The 13,906-nt window shown below is 37.5% G+C and overlaps 1 protein-coding gene across 2 annotated transcripts in view; it reads left to right on the forward strand.

The window, feature by feature from the left end:
• The window catches only part of tom1 (target of myb1 membrane trafficking protein), a 19,675-nt gene continuing 5,769 nt past the window's right edge, over positions 1-13,906 (forward strand). Inside the window, exons 1-11 of one of the 2 annotated variants that reach the window (XM_081359214.1) lie at positions 1-305; positions 1,975-2,059; positions 2,657-2,735; positions 2,854-3,003; positions 4,801-4,935; positions 5,123-5,227; positions 10,882-10,998; positions 11,121-11,254; positions 13,171-13,210; positions 13,294-13,417; positions 13,513-13,564. In XM_081359214.1, coding sequence (XP_081215340.1) covers positions 254-305; positions 1,975-2,059; positions 2,657-2,735; positions 2,854-3,003; positions 4,801-4,935; positions 5,123-5,227; positions 10,882-10,998; positions 11,121-11,254; positions 13,171-13,210; positions 13,294-13,417; positions 13,513-13,564 — 1,073 coding nt within the window. In that variant the 5' untranslated portion in view covers positions 1-253. The remainder of the gene's footprint in view (positions 306-1,974; positions 2,060-2,656; positions 2,736-2,853; positions 3,004-4,800; positions 4,936-5,122; positions 5,228-10,881; positions 10,999-11,120; positions 11,255-13,170; positions 13,211-13,293; positions 13,418-13,512; positions 13,565-13,906) is intronic. The other variant, XM_081359213.1, reaches the window with a different exon arrangement.

Consider the following 13,906-nt stretch of genomic DNA (forward strand, 5'->3'; position numbering starts at 1 on the left):
GTGCCTACTTGGACTAAACATGCATGCTTGCTGTAATCTGTTTAAGACGGTTTAAAACGTTTATTGTTGCATAACGCATTCTGTTTCGCATACAAATGAAAACAGTACGCAGAATACAGTAAACACCTGGGAGAGCCCCGTATTCTCATAGTGCTACTGTCACTTTAAGAGATGATGTAATCGGTTAAGTTTGTTTAGCTCTCCAGCTGGTCAGCCCGAAGCCGAAACACTGAGCAGCAGAGACACTCGGAGGATGGAGTTTTTCATAGGAAACCCTTTTTCTTCACCCGTGGGTCAACTTATAGGTGAGTAACACGCTGGATGAGGTCGCAAATAACTGGCAGTATGTTTAAGCGGGCGTCAGTTTAGCACAGATCAGCAAGTGTACTTTAATTTGATGTATGGAATACGACTGCTTGATGTTTAGCCTACATCACATATATCTGTATATTCGCTTCTGGTTTTCTTGCAAGACACACATGAACGGAACACGTATACATCGCTTAATTACGGATGACAGCAAATGATACGATTAAACTAAGATTGACACCTCGTTCGTGCGAACCAGAATCGGAGGCGCCCCATCAACGCGTTCGTGATTGGCGGAGCCGCGTGTCAATCAAACGCCATCTGCCAATATGGACGAGGAGGCTTGTTTGATGTTGCTCGCACGTCTCAGTGCATCCTAATAACGTTTTGACCCATTTCTTTGTAGCTCTTGTTTAGAAAATAACTATTTACATATGAAAATTAAAACGGTTATGTAACCTAGTCCCGATGTTAATGCTGTTTTCGTAAGAAATACAATAATAGGTCTACTTTTCATTCATTTTAAGAGGTGGCCTCTTGTTCTGCTGTGCACTTGATTGTGTCGTTGCAGCTAGACTAGTCTCATTTGAGCACAGAACAATTAGTTGGGGAGGAACTGTATGTTCCAGCCAAACGCCATAATTATGTATTAGCAGCAAACTTATCTTTGCAATGTTCTGCTCATCCCAGATTTATCCTTCGAATTGTCAGACTGTCTAAAAAAATTTCTGTGGAACATTTGAAAAGAATTGTAATCCACATCATCATCTCCTTTAGCGTTTAGTAAGTCAGCATGCCATGTAATGGATGTTGCAATAATCTTTTCTTCCCTATTGTGTCTTCTCAAACAAAAAAAAATGTAGGACTTGATAGCTACAAGAGGGATGCAGTTATTTTTATTAAAGATTATGAGGGCTCATGATTTTAAATATGATAAACCATATGCATGGATAAATCATTTATAATAAATACTGCAATATTCCAGAAGGTGACTTTAAAGACGGATAGTCACCTAGCTTATGTAATGGAACTTGCCCTTTCAAACTGTTGAAAAGCCTGTTTTCCCTGCCTAGGTGCCCAGGTGTGGAACCTTAAGCATTGTAAACAATGCAGCAAGTCATGTTAAACTAGCTTGTTCGTTACTAAACTAACTAGTTAGCTAGTTAAAATTTCCAGTTCAGCATATGGATGGGATTTCACTAATCCAGAATGAGTGGAGTGTAAATATGAGACCTCTTTGTAAAGTTAGTCTGGGCTCTTCGTGACAATAAGCAGCTATTATGTCAACACAAGTTCAGTGCTTGTAACTTTGATAGTGTTGCTGTGAATCATAAAGCGCTCGGCTGATGAGTAAGATAACAGTAATGTCCTGGTTTAATAGCAGGGCGTTCAGCAGACAGACAGTTCAGTGATTTTATCCTAAAGTTTATTTTGTGCTGTGGATTCTGTTGATAAAGAACGGTACTAGTTAGCTTGCAAACATCTACATAATTGCTTTGGGTTCATCTGCATTTTGTTCAGTTATGCTATAAAAAAAAGGAACGATAAGTATGAGATCAAAGTATGCATGTAATAGCTATTATTTTAAACTACAGCATGTTGTATCCAGTTGTTTTAGGGTGAACCCTTTATGATTGTTTGACTGTTTCTTGGTCTCTTTCTCAGAACATGCCACCAGTTCTTCTCTCCCGTCAGAGGACTGGGGCCTCAACATGGAGATCTGTGACATTGTCAATGAAACAGATGAAGGGTGTGTATGTTGTCAGAGACGACAGATTTCTGTTTATGTAGTCATGACAATGGATTTTTTTCTTAAAAGTCTTTCCCAAATGTATTTGGACACCTAAACTACACTTAAAACATCTGAATGTTGTATTAGACCAAGGATTCCCACAATTGTCCGAGATTTTCAGGTTGACATTTCAAAAATTGAACAACACATGCACATATTCACGGTTCTGTAATGTCGGTTAATGCTCACATGACATGCAGGTAAACAAATAAAATATTTCATTTAATTAAAGAATAAAATTAAAATATTTCATTAAAGTGTTTCATTTTGATTGAACTAGCAGCATACTGTACTCTGATCCATTATAAATCAGTGGATATATCAACAAGTCACAATAACAAGCTAATGTTTCACAGCCACAAATACCTTGTGTCTTTATTTTGAGCTGTATAGCAATTGTTTTAACATTTAAAACCTCTCCTTTTGCTTAAGCTGCCATTATTTGCATAACATAATAATAGTGTCCAAATCTGAATAGTTCATTCAACTTTGAGTTTCTAGATTGTATAACATACATTGTTTAACATCATTTTTGTTATGCTGCTCTGTTTGCAGACCTAAAGATGCAGTCAGGGCAATAAAGAAGAGAATTCTGGGTAACAGGAATTTCAAAGAGGTCATGCTGGCTTTAAGTGTAAGTGTCAAACATATTGTCAATACCATCAAAGGCTCTTCCTCATGTTTAGACATTAATAATTCACATTACGTTTTGAATTGTGCATTCTTCAGTGTCCGCTTTGGTTTTGCTGCAGGTTTTGGAGGCCTGTGTGAAGAACTGCGGGCACAAGTTCCACATCTACGTGTCCACCAGAGACTTTGTGGAGAACGTTTTGGTCCAAACGATCCTGCCTAAAAACAACGCACCAGTGACTCTTCAGGACAGAGTCTTGAGCATGATACAGGTGCAAATAAACCCTTTGTCAACTCAGCTAGTGCTCAGAGTAAATAGTGTCACATGATCCTTCAGAAACCATTCTAATATGCTAATTTGCTGCTCACAAATTATTTTATCAATAGAAGGTAAAAAAACAAAACAAATACAAAGCTCTGTCATGAAAATGGCGCAGGCTGACTTTAACTCAATCTGCTTGCAATCACATCATTGTCCATAGGGCACAGCTGATTGGTTCTTGCTGTATCAGTAGCCAATGAGCTCGCTGCTCAACCTTCAAATTACTTTGTTAGCATTTGCTGTAGCAGTTGCAGTGCGCCTTCAGAAACCCTCCACCTTCCCCAGCTCCACCTGTATAGCTCTGCCACGGTTAATTCATACATGTTATATTGTACAGCAGCAGCAGCATGTCTTATGTCTGCTACGATTTTGGCAATCCTACAAGATCATTAGAAATCACACTGTACAACATGGATCTAATTAACGACATGTATGTAGACTGTACGATAATGATACCTATTGAATCATAGGCTATGACGCAAGTTAGTATAGATAGGTTGACCATACATCCTCTTTTTCCCGGACATGTCCTCTTTTTGGACCAAAAAAAATGATTCCGGCTGGGATTTCTAGATAGCCCAAAATGTTTCGGGATTCGGCTTTTGCTTTCTACAGTCGCCATTCATTGTGTGCGTTTTAGCGTTGCTTTAGGTCCTGTCTTCTCGCGCGCCACCATTGGTCGGTCGGTCATGTACGTAATGCAAACATTGGTCAAACTGCATGTCAGTCATTACCCTCAGCACCACAGCAACAGCCAAGAGCTTGCTTGTCAACAGTGGCTCCTGAACAGTGTAAAAAAAGCCCAAATGTAAATTCACAGATGATTTACAGAGAAAATTCCAGTGTTTTCGTCTCGGTCGGGATCCGTGTGAAGCAGAATGCATGACCTGCAAAGCTGGTACGAATGTGTCAGTGTCAAATAAAGGTGCTGTAGCGACCTAGAAGCCTACATAAGGAAAGTGTACAAGAGACCATCTGGAGGACTGAAATAATTTTTGACTGAAATAGTGTTTGTTTTTTGTTTTTATGGCAACTGATTTTAAATTTTTAATTTTTTGTTATTAAACTATTGTTGCGGGCCAAAAGTTGAAAGGAAAGGATGCATTACTTTATGTAGTAAAGTTCAATAGCATAGTTGCAAGGTTGTGAATGCATTTGTCAAGTATTTGTTGATGCATTCGTCATCAGCATGCGCTAGTGGAAAACAAATAGAACGAGATGAATCGACACCATCAGAAAATTATCGCAGGCTGTCTTTTGTCGCAAGGTCATAACAACGACAACGTAGAACCACCGTTTAGGAGCCACGACCTCAGAAATTGCCACGATTAGTCATCTTTCGTCTGGGTCAGCCCAAAATCGTACATTACTTGCTCACAGCTAAGTGTCTGTGTATGTATTGATAGTAGCAAGTCCCGTACTTGTTCTGCAACAGAAGCAATTACCAACAGCAGCAGCATTAATTCCAAAAACCAAACATATCCATTACCATGCCAAACACTCTGAGAGTTTTCATGACAGAACAGCATTTATTTGCAACATTATTATTTTGTAACATTACAAATGTCTTTACGGTCACTTTTGATCAATTTAACGCATCCTTACTGAATAAAAGTATTCATTTCTTTCAAAGAAAACTCTTCCACTGGCATTGAAAGGTTTGGCTCAGTATGTGGCTCTGTGCCTGTGTGCTGCAGTGTGAAGTATTCAGACAGTGTGTGTGTGTGTGTCTTTTCTCTCTTACTAGGCGTGGTCCGATGCCTTCCGCAGCTCTCCAGATTTGACGGGTGTTGTAACCGTGTATGAGGATCTCAGGAGAAAAGGCCTGGAGTTTCCCATGACTGAACTGAATGGGTATTCCCCTATTCACACTCCCAACAGGGTATAACTGCTGCATTTCAAATACTTGTTAAAGCAGCTTTCTATAAACAATTATAAATACATAAATAACAATTTGTAATGCACAACTGTTTAAAAAAAAGCTGCACACAGTAGATCCTCTCTAGAGTGTTAGCATGCACTGCTTTTGCTTATTTTCTGATTTATTAATTAATGCTTGATGCCAACAGACTGTTGAGTCCGTGCCTTCGGTAACAGCGCGTACAGAAAGTCACTTCGTCAAATCCTCACAGCCACAGAATACAGAGACGCCCGTCACGCTGTCACCTCAACAGGTAACACACACACATAGCAAAGCTATCTAGCATGTCACGCTTAAAGGAATAGTTCTATTCAAAATGAAAATGTTCATCATTTACTCACACTCAAGTTGTTTCAAACCTGTATTAAGTTCTTTCTTCTGCTGAACACAAAGGAAAATATTTCGGTAACCAAACAGTTGATGGACCCCACTGACTTCCAGAGGTGGACAAAGTACACAACTTCCTTACTTGAGTGAAAGTACAGATACTACTGGTCAAATATTACTCTGTTACAAGTAAAAGTTGTAAAGACCGATTTTTACTTAAGTAAAAGTACTGAAGTACTAGTTTTTAAAAGTAACTTACTCAAGTATCAAAAGTGAAAAGTAAATGTCAATGCATTGTTTTATTATTGTTGCATTGTCGTTGCATTGTTGTATGTAATACTTACTGTACCTCATGCCTCTGAATCTATACTGCATACCTACCCTCATATCAATATCACATTTATTTCTAGAACACACTTCCAGTAGTGGGATTAAATGTGAGATTGAATAAGTGCACTCAATAACGTCCACAATGGTTTCAGACACCCAAATGGCTGTTCCCTCAAATAGTGGCCTATAAAGTTTTTTGGCTTTTAGTATGAATATGTTAGCCTTACTGTTATCTATAAGCTAGTGTGCTCCAAAACAATGACAAAATTCGCATTTAGAAGACCAAACCCAACGTTGAAAATGAAAATCAGATTGATGTCAGAATCCAACGTCAGATTGACATTAATAATCTCCAACGTTGGACCGACGTTGTATTGTGGTTGAAATTGAAAATCTGGTTGATGTCAGAAACCAACATCAGTCAGGTTCTGACATCAACCCGACTTTCATTTCCAACCAAAATCCAACCCCTGCAACCAAAATCATCCCCTGACTGACGTTACTACTTTCTAAGGACCTTGACAGAATTGTAGTGGAGTAAAAAGTACGATATTTGTCTTTCAAATGCAGTGAAGTAAAAGTAAAAAGTTTCCAGAAAAATGTATACTCAAGTAAAGTACAGATACTCAAAAAGTGTACTTAAGTACAGTACTCAAGTAAATGTACTTTGTTACTGTCCACCTCTGCTGTCTTCCATAGTAGGAAAAAAAATACTATGGAAGTCAATGGGGTCCATCAACTGTTGGTTACAGACATTTTTCAAAATATCTTCTTTTGTGTTCAGCAGAAAAAAGAAATTCATACAGGTTTGAAACAACTTGAGGGTGAGTAAATGATGACAGAATTTTCATTTTTGGGTGAACTATCCCTTTAAGTCATGAGAAAAATCTGAAAAAACTGTATATCTTCCTCAGCATTTTTGTCCTGTTTTCCAATACAAATATATAAACATCTTTGATACATTTACTTGGGAGCAAATGTAAAATTAAGTCTTGAAAAGTTGAACAAAATGGAGTGAGTTTATGCAAATATCAGTCAATGAGTTATGATAACTTCCCCTTGAATTAAGTGGATTATTCTGAGCCCATTGTCAGATATTTGTTCTTGTTTTAAACATAAACTCAATTTATTAAATGCATCTTGATTTAAGAGTCTTTTGACAATTGTACTGAGGAAGAACATCACTTTTGTGCAGTGTGTGATCAGAAGGTACGGTAAAAGTTATGTGCATATTCTAGTGGTTGTGAGTATAATATTTTGTAAAACAATCATAAAGTAATTGATGTTGGAAGTTGTATTTTCAAACTCTTAAGTTTTGCTAACACAACTCATTATTTTTCTCTTTATATTGAATTGACTTCAATATATTTCTTACATTTTCTTTACTTGCTCTTGAAAAAGTTTTAAATTTACCTTCGTAAAACCTGCAGAAACCCTGATTTTAGAAATGAACAAATTGTTATGGATTGACTGAACTGACTAAACAGACTACAAAAGTAACCTCAGATTAGGTTTAAATAAATACTTTGTTTAATGTTAATATTATTTAATAATTTATATATACATAGTAATTTGCATATTACATGGTGTGATGGTCAATGCAAAAATAACCTCCAACCAGGTTATTTAGATGGATTGTATTTATTTATTTACTATGCTACACAACATGTTGATATATATACATGTTAATGCTTTGGCAACATTGTGATACACAGTCATGCTCAAATTTATTTATTTATTAAATTTATTTGAAATTTATTTATATATATATATATATATATATATTTCATCTGTTATGCACTCTTATGATTATGAATTCTGTGACTGACCAATAATTATGGTGGTTAAATATTAAATTAAGATTATTTTGTTGCCATTAATTACAGTTTTTCTCAAATGCTAAAACACATTTCACAAACGTTTCCTCCATGTTCCCCAATGTCTAAACACAACACCCTTTTCTAAAGCTACATAAACACAACCACACCTTCTCACTTCAAAACTCAAACTTTTACACCAAAAGAGCAGCTCGAAGCTTTCAAAAATGTAAACACTATACACATCATTACACACTACAGACTACAGCAAAACAATTGAAAACACAATGCTCAATTTGTGAGAAGGTTCTTTGTTTCATAACTGCCAATGCATATTTTTAGAAACGTTACAGTAATGGATCTTCTTAGATCTCTGCAGAGGATTAGGCATTTAGATTTGTGAGTTTCATATGAAGAGTATAAATCTATAGTAAATTCTGCATGTACACTACTGTAACACAACTCAATGCAAAAACAGAATCTATTGCACACAACAGTACTCTTGAAAACATGATCAGGGTGTGAAGTTTTTTTATTTACTTTATTCACACCACACACACACCACAATCACTGTGCGGCATCATGTCGCTGAGCTGCATCGGGCCACATCACCTCATCCACATCGCAGGCTATATTGTCTCTTGCCAGGCGAATCCATCCCTCCACTGGGATGTCAACACAGGCCAGCTCCATTGCCCTTAGGAGGTTCTCTCTAGTGTATGGTTGTCTGTCATAAACCTTCCATCTCCACGATGAGAAGAACTCCTCTATAGGGTTCAGGAAAGGGGAGTAGGGTGGCAGACAGACGTTTAAAAAGTGGTTACTGTTGGTGGTGAACCACTCTCTGATTTGGTTTGTTCTGTGGAAGCGTACATTGTCCCAAATGATCACATAAATGTGATGTGCGGGCCCAGGATGGTGTTGTTGGCGGTCCAGGAGGATGTCTTTTAGCTCCTCTAGGAATGTGAGGAGACGTTGGGTGTTGTAAGACCCAAGGACAGCATGCCGGTGGACAAGCCCCTCCGAACCCATGGCCGCACAAAGAGTAATATGTGAACATGGATGTATACTTACTTGCACATACTCTTAAAGGGATACTTCACCTCTGGGAAGATGAATGTGTATTTAAAATAGGTCATTTAAGTAGAAGAAATGTGAAGAATTTTTTTAATTTGGAGCTTTCTAGACTGAGAAAAGCCAGAAAATGTATTTTTGGCTTATGTGGATGAAAGACAACAACTCCCAGAATGCACTTGCTTCGCTGCCTTAGGAGGCCACGCCTACCGGTAAGAGTGCGCAGATGAAAACAACAAAGCTAGCCTACGTGATGAGTTTGCGAGGGATTTAGAGATCGTCCAAAATGTCCGGGATTCGGCTTTTGCGTTCTACAGTCGCCATTCATCATGTTTACTGTGGCGAGCAGGACGAGGCTGACGGCCGCGGGAGAACAGCGCAAGGCCGGTGGCGTGATCACTGAGACGCGCCGGGTCTCGCATCTCTCACGGAGGAGCGGGAATTTTTCTTAGCAATGGTAATAACGCAAATCAACCGATCACTTGTTTAGCGTTCATGTAAACACTACATTCAAATTCACCAATCGGAATGAATTCAGTTAGATTGAAAGGTGTGCATGTAAACAATGAATGGCGACCGCAGAACGCAAAAGCCGAATCCCGGACATTTTGAACGATCTCGCCCGCCGGACAAGTCCGGGAAAAGGAGGATGGTAACCCCTACTTACTCAGCTTTCTCCTACTATTCAGCTTTCTCCACAGAACAAGAGTCTGCAAGCTTAGCTTCCAAAGAAAGACGTCTGACACTGTACATTCTGTGAGTGAGATCCCACCCTCTATGGGCGGGCTGAATACATGCGGAACAACGCCTCCTACTGGCTGTAGTCTTTAGCCTCTGGCCAGAAAATCCTCCAATGACGCAAAATGACGATTTTTGCGTCATCGGAGGATTTTTTCCAGACAAAAAATACATAAATCTCTTGTCTCAGGGGGATATGAGGGTGGAAAGCATGGTAATTCGAAAATACTACAGGTTTTCTACTAATACAAAGCGTAATGCTAAATCCTGAAGTAACCCTTTAACGTAGGTCTTTGTGTCGCGCAGAGTTGCGCTCAAAGGGAACCCTATAGACCTGTTTCATCCGCATCTTTTGGCGCCGGAGAACTCGGTCTATTGTGGCCAAGCTGACATCATCAATGCTCTCAAAGTTGACATTATCAGCAATGACTTTGTCTCTGATCTCCCGGAGTCTGATGAGGTTATTCTCACGAACCATATCCACAATGAGGGTTTCTTGTGCCGCTGTAAATATGGCAACCCTCCCACCTCTATGTGGCATTCTTTCAACTCTAAAGAAAGAAACATGTGTTGTCAATTGACATGTTTTACAATACAGTAACAACTGATTTGAAACCAATGGACTACTTTCACAGGCTTGTAAAATTGTATTGTGACAAAGAAAGCAATAGAGTACAATACCTGTTGTGTTGTCTGAATGCCCTGATAATGGTGGCCACGGTGAACCTACTCAGGTTTGGACGGACTCTTAGTCCTGCTTCAGCCATTGTCATGCCATGGACAATGACTGTTGCTCGCATCTCGTCCGTAATGATGGTGCGAGGTTGTCTTGCTCTCCCTCCTGGACCTTCTCCTCTCCCTTGTTGGCCTCCTCCTCTTCCTCGTTGGCCTGCTCCTCTTCTTCCATGGCCAGCTCTTCTCCCTCCTCTGACTCGAATTCCTCTTCCCCTGACTCTGCCTTCATCCATTGTGTTTGTTTGGAATCTTCAGCAAACTGTGCACTCTGAACTTGCTTTTATACATGTGGTCACAGCATTAGCAACAAGTGTCTTCAATTTTGAGTCGTTGTGTGTAATGAATGACGCCAGGTGTGTTCATTGTGTTCAAATATTGCTGACTGTGGCAAGCATTTTGCATCACATGAGCTTTCATTTGAGAATATGAGCAGAGTTCTTTTGCAACTTGTGTTTTAGCAAGGCAAAATGTGTTAAGATTTATGAGAACGGAGGATTGTGTTTTGTGAATTGTGTCTTCATGTGAAATGTGTTTATGATATTGGAAAATGATGGCTAGATTTAGTAAATGTGTTTAGACAACTGGTCATTTGGTTTAGAGGATTGGCTTTTGTGTTTTATCATTTGAGAAAAACTGTAATGTATTATATATCATGAAGTAACTTTTTAGCATTTATCAAAATGGGTTCATGTTCATTTATAAATAAATATACTATTGCTCATTGTAATTCTTGTTTGTTTTAACTAATGTTAATTTAGCCAACTTGAAATGTTAAAAATCTGTAGAAATGAACGTCAACCAAGATAAGTATGTGAATGCTGTAAAATTGTTGTTTGTATTACTATAACATTGAATACTGCTGGTTTCAAGTGTGTTTGTGTTTCAGATGAAGACATTGAAGGCCGAACTGGTGGTGGCGCGTAATAATATATCTGTGATGTCAGACATGATGAGTCAGATGGAGCCTGGAAGTCTCGAGCCGACGGACACAGAGCTGCTACAGGTTGGAATCAGACACGGACACAAACACACACCCTTACTTTCTCCTGCATGTACACACTCATCCTCCAGTGTATAAATGTCAAGGGCTGTTGCTGTTTCTCTACTCTCTCTGGCGGTCAGTAGCAGCTGTACTCCATGAGCAAGGACATGCAGGGCCGGATGGTGGAGCTCATACCCCGACTGACCGAGGAGAAGCTCATAGAGCAGTTACTCACTGCCAATGATGACATTAACACCACGTTTGCACAATATCACAGGTTAGAGGCATGATGTTTGAGAATGTTCCGTGAATATTTCATGTGTAAACTTTCATGTCATGCGCATGGAGACCTGCAAGGTTTAAAAAAAATGGTGAATAAGTATCTGACTGATGATAGATATAGGTATTATATTTATTATATTAAAAATAGTTTGAATACACATCAATTGTTTAGGTTAACAATTCCATCATGAAGTTAAATGTTTTTTCTTTGCATGTCTGACAGAATCTCACACACTATAAACACACATTCCAAATAGCATACTACTTTATCTTAGTTAGAAATAGTATGAATAGTATGCTATATCCAATTAAAAACTGTGTGCGCACATCGACACTTGACCTGACCTCTGGCACTATGTTTATATGCTAGTGTACTGCCACCCAGTGGACATTAAATACAATGCATGATAAAAACACAAAAAAAATGCATTGGCCTGGGATGTTATGCTAATTAAAATGGCAACACTTTACAATATGGTCTCATTTGTTAGCATTAGCTAATGCATTGACTAACAGTGAACAGTATATTTTTACAGCATGAATTAGCCTTTGTTAATGTTAGATAATACAAATGTTCACGTTTAACTTTTGATCTTAGATTGTATTGGTAATTAGAGTAATATTAATAAATGCTGTAGAAGTATTGTTCATTTTTAGTTCATTTTCACTAATGTAGTTAACTAATGTAGCCTTATTGTGAAGTGTAAACCATTAAAACTATTAAAAGCTTTTTTGTTCATTGAAACAAATCTGATAAAATAAATGTTATATGGAAAAAAGGTTGACTCGGAAACTAACTGAAATAAGTTTAATAAGTTGAAGCACTAGAAATACTAACTAGAGATGAATAAAAACTGTTATAAAAATAAATTAAACCTAAATAGTGTGGTGGCCAATTCTCTGTCTCAAAAAATCTTTCAGAGTCGAAGTTTCAGGTCTCAGAAGAATTAACTTTATTGTACAGACAATAAAGGAGAAGCCGGCTGGCCATCCGGACATCTGATCTTACAATGGTCTGCACTCAAGTCTTATACCCTTTTTTTATCACTTGGTGTCCAATTAGCATTCATACAGTTATCTTTTTCTTTTTGCTCCTCCTTGTCACTTCGCCACGATTAGAAACACCTGCATCGATGTCTAATTTCTATTGCTGGCCATACTTGCGCGTGCGCTTTTTGACAATGACTTCACATATGTTTTTTGGGGTACTTTTCCACTCTTGTCCTCTCACAACCTTTTACCCAGTTTTTTTCCTCATATACTCTTTTGACCTGTTCTCATTGTCTCCCAAAATTTTTGTCCTCTTTTGACCCATAATTTTTATCCTCCCATATTTTAGGCCTAGTTTCTCTAATATTTATTGCATGCATCTGGACTCATGTATGAGACAAATGAAATTCTCCAATAATAGTAATATTTAAAAAAAATAATAATAATAATTCAAATGACAAAAGCACATAACAATATTAAAAAAATATATAAATTGAGAGCTGAAAACATACAAACGAAAGTTAATTCAAATTAATGTTCCTGAAATGTTCCAATTGTCCTTTCTAGAAGATGATCCTAATTAATATTGGCCATTATGGTAATTATGAAATGTCATATATATATATTTAGAATGACAGGGTTCCCACGATCATGGAAAACGTAGGCATATCAGAGAATTAAAAGAAATTATAATTATTTAATAGAATTTTTTTAACAATTAAAAGAATTAATTATTAAAATCCTCAACATAGAGTTGATTTATAGTATATATATTACTAATCCTTTTTTTAAAAATGTAAAAATTCTGTTTAAAAATCCTTGTAAACTAAGCATGATCTACTGTGGAACTCATGAAAATTCATTCGCTATTCGCAATTTAATAACTTGTCTCATCAGTGTTACCCAACTTCTTTTTTTCAGATTTGAAAGACACCTCAACCGACAGAGCAGTGCACAGTCTGTAAGAATTTATAAATGTAATATTAAATATTGCTGGATTCATTTATAGATAGATTCCTTTCTTAATTTATTGTTATATTTCAGAATCCAGTTTATGCAAACCTCATTGACTTGGGTACTCCCAACCAATCAAAGGCAGCAAATGGTGCTCACAATCTAGTCAGCCAATCAACAGTTACCACACTATCCAATCAGATGGCAGGATTGAGTAAGTGCCAATTTTGCTTATATTTATATTTTGTTCACATTTTATTCTCAATCTTCAGTTAATAATGAATCATTTTGTTGCATGATTTGCTACAGGCACAAAAGCAGATGCGCCAAAACTAAATAAAAGCAGCTCATTACAAAAAAGGTACGAATTAAAGCAGTTTATATGTATAATTTAAGTCTCATTTTATAAAACAGCTTTACAAACTAGAGCTGTGAGCAAATGTTTGTGAAGTTTTTAGGAAGTGAATTTATTGGCAATAAAGTGAACTTGATTGTTTAAACTGATTGCCCATATTATGCTATTTTAAAAGTTCCTAACTTTGTTTTGGAGGTCTCCTACAATAGATTTACATTTATCCAAGGTCAAAAAACTCATAATATACATTGCAGCATCACCTCTTTTCTCACAATGTCTGAAACGATTGGATAAAGTATTCAATCTCTCTCTAAACCCCTCTTCTCTAAGAGCTACTCTGCTCTGATT

This window comes from Scardinius erythrophthalmus (assembly GCF_964197995.2).
Source record: "Scardinius erythrophthalmus genome assembly, chromosome: 1".
Lineage (NCBI taxonomy): Eukaryota > Metazoa > Chordata > Actinopteri > Cypriniformes > Leuciscidae > Scardinius > Scardinius erythrophthalmus.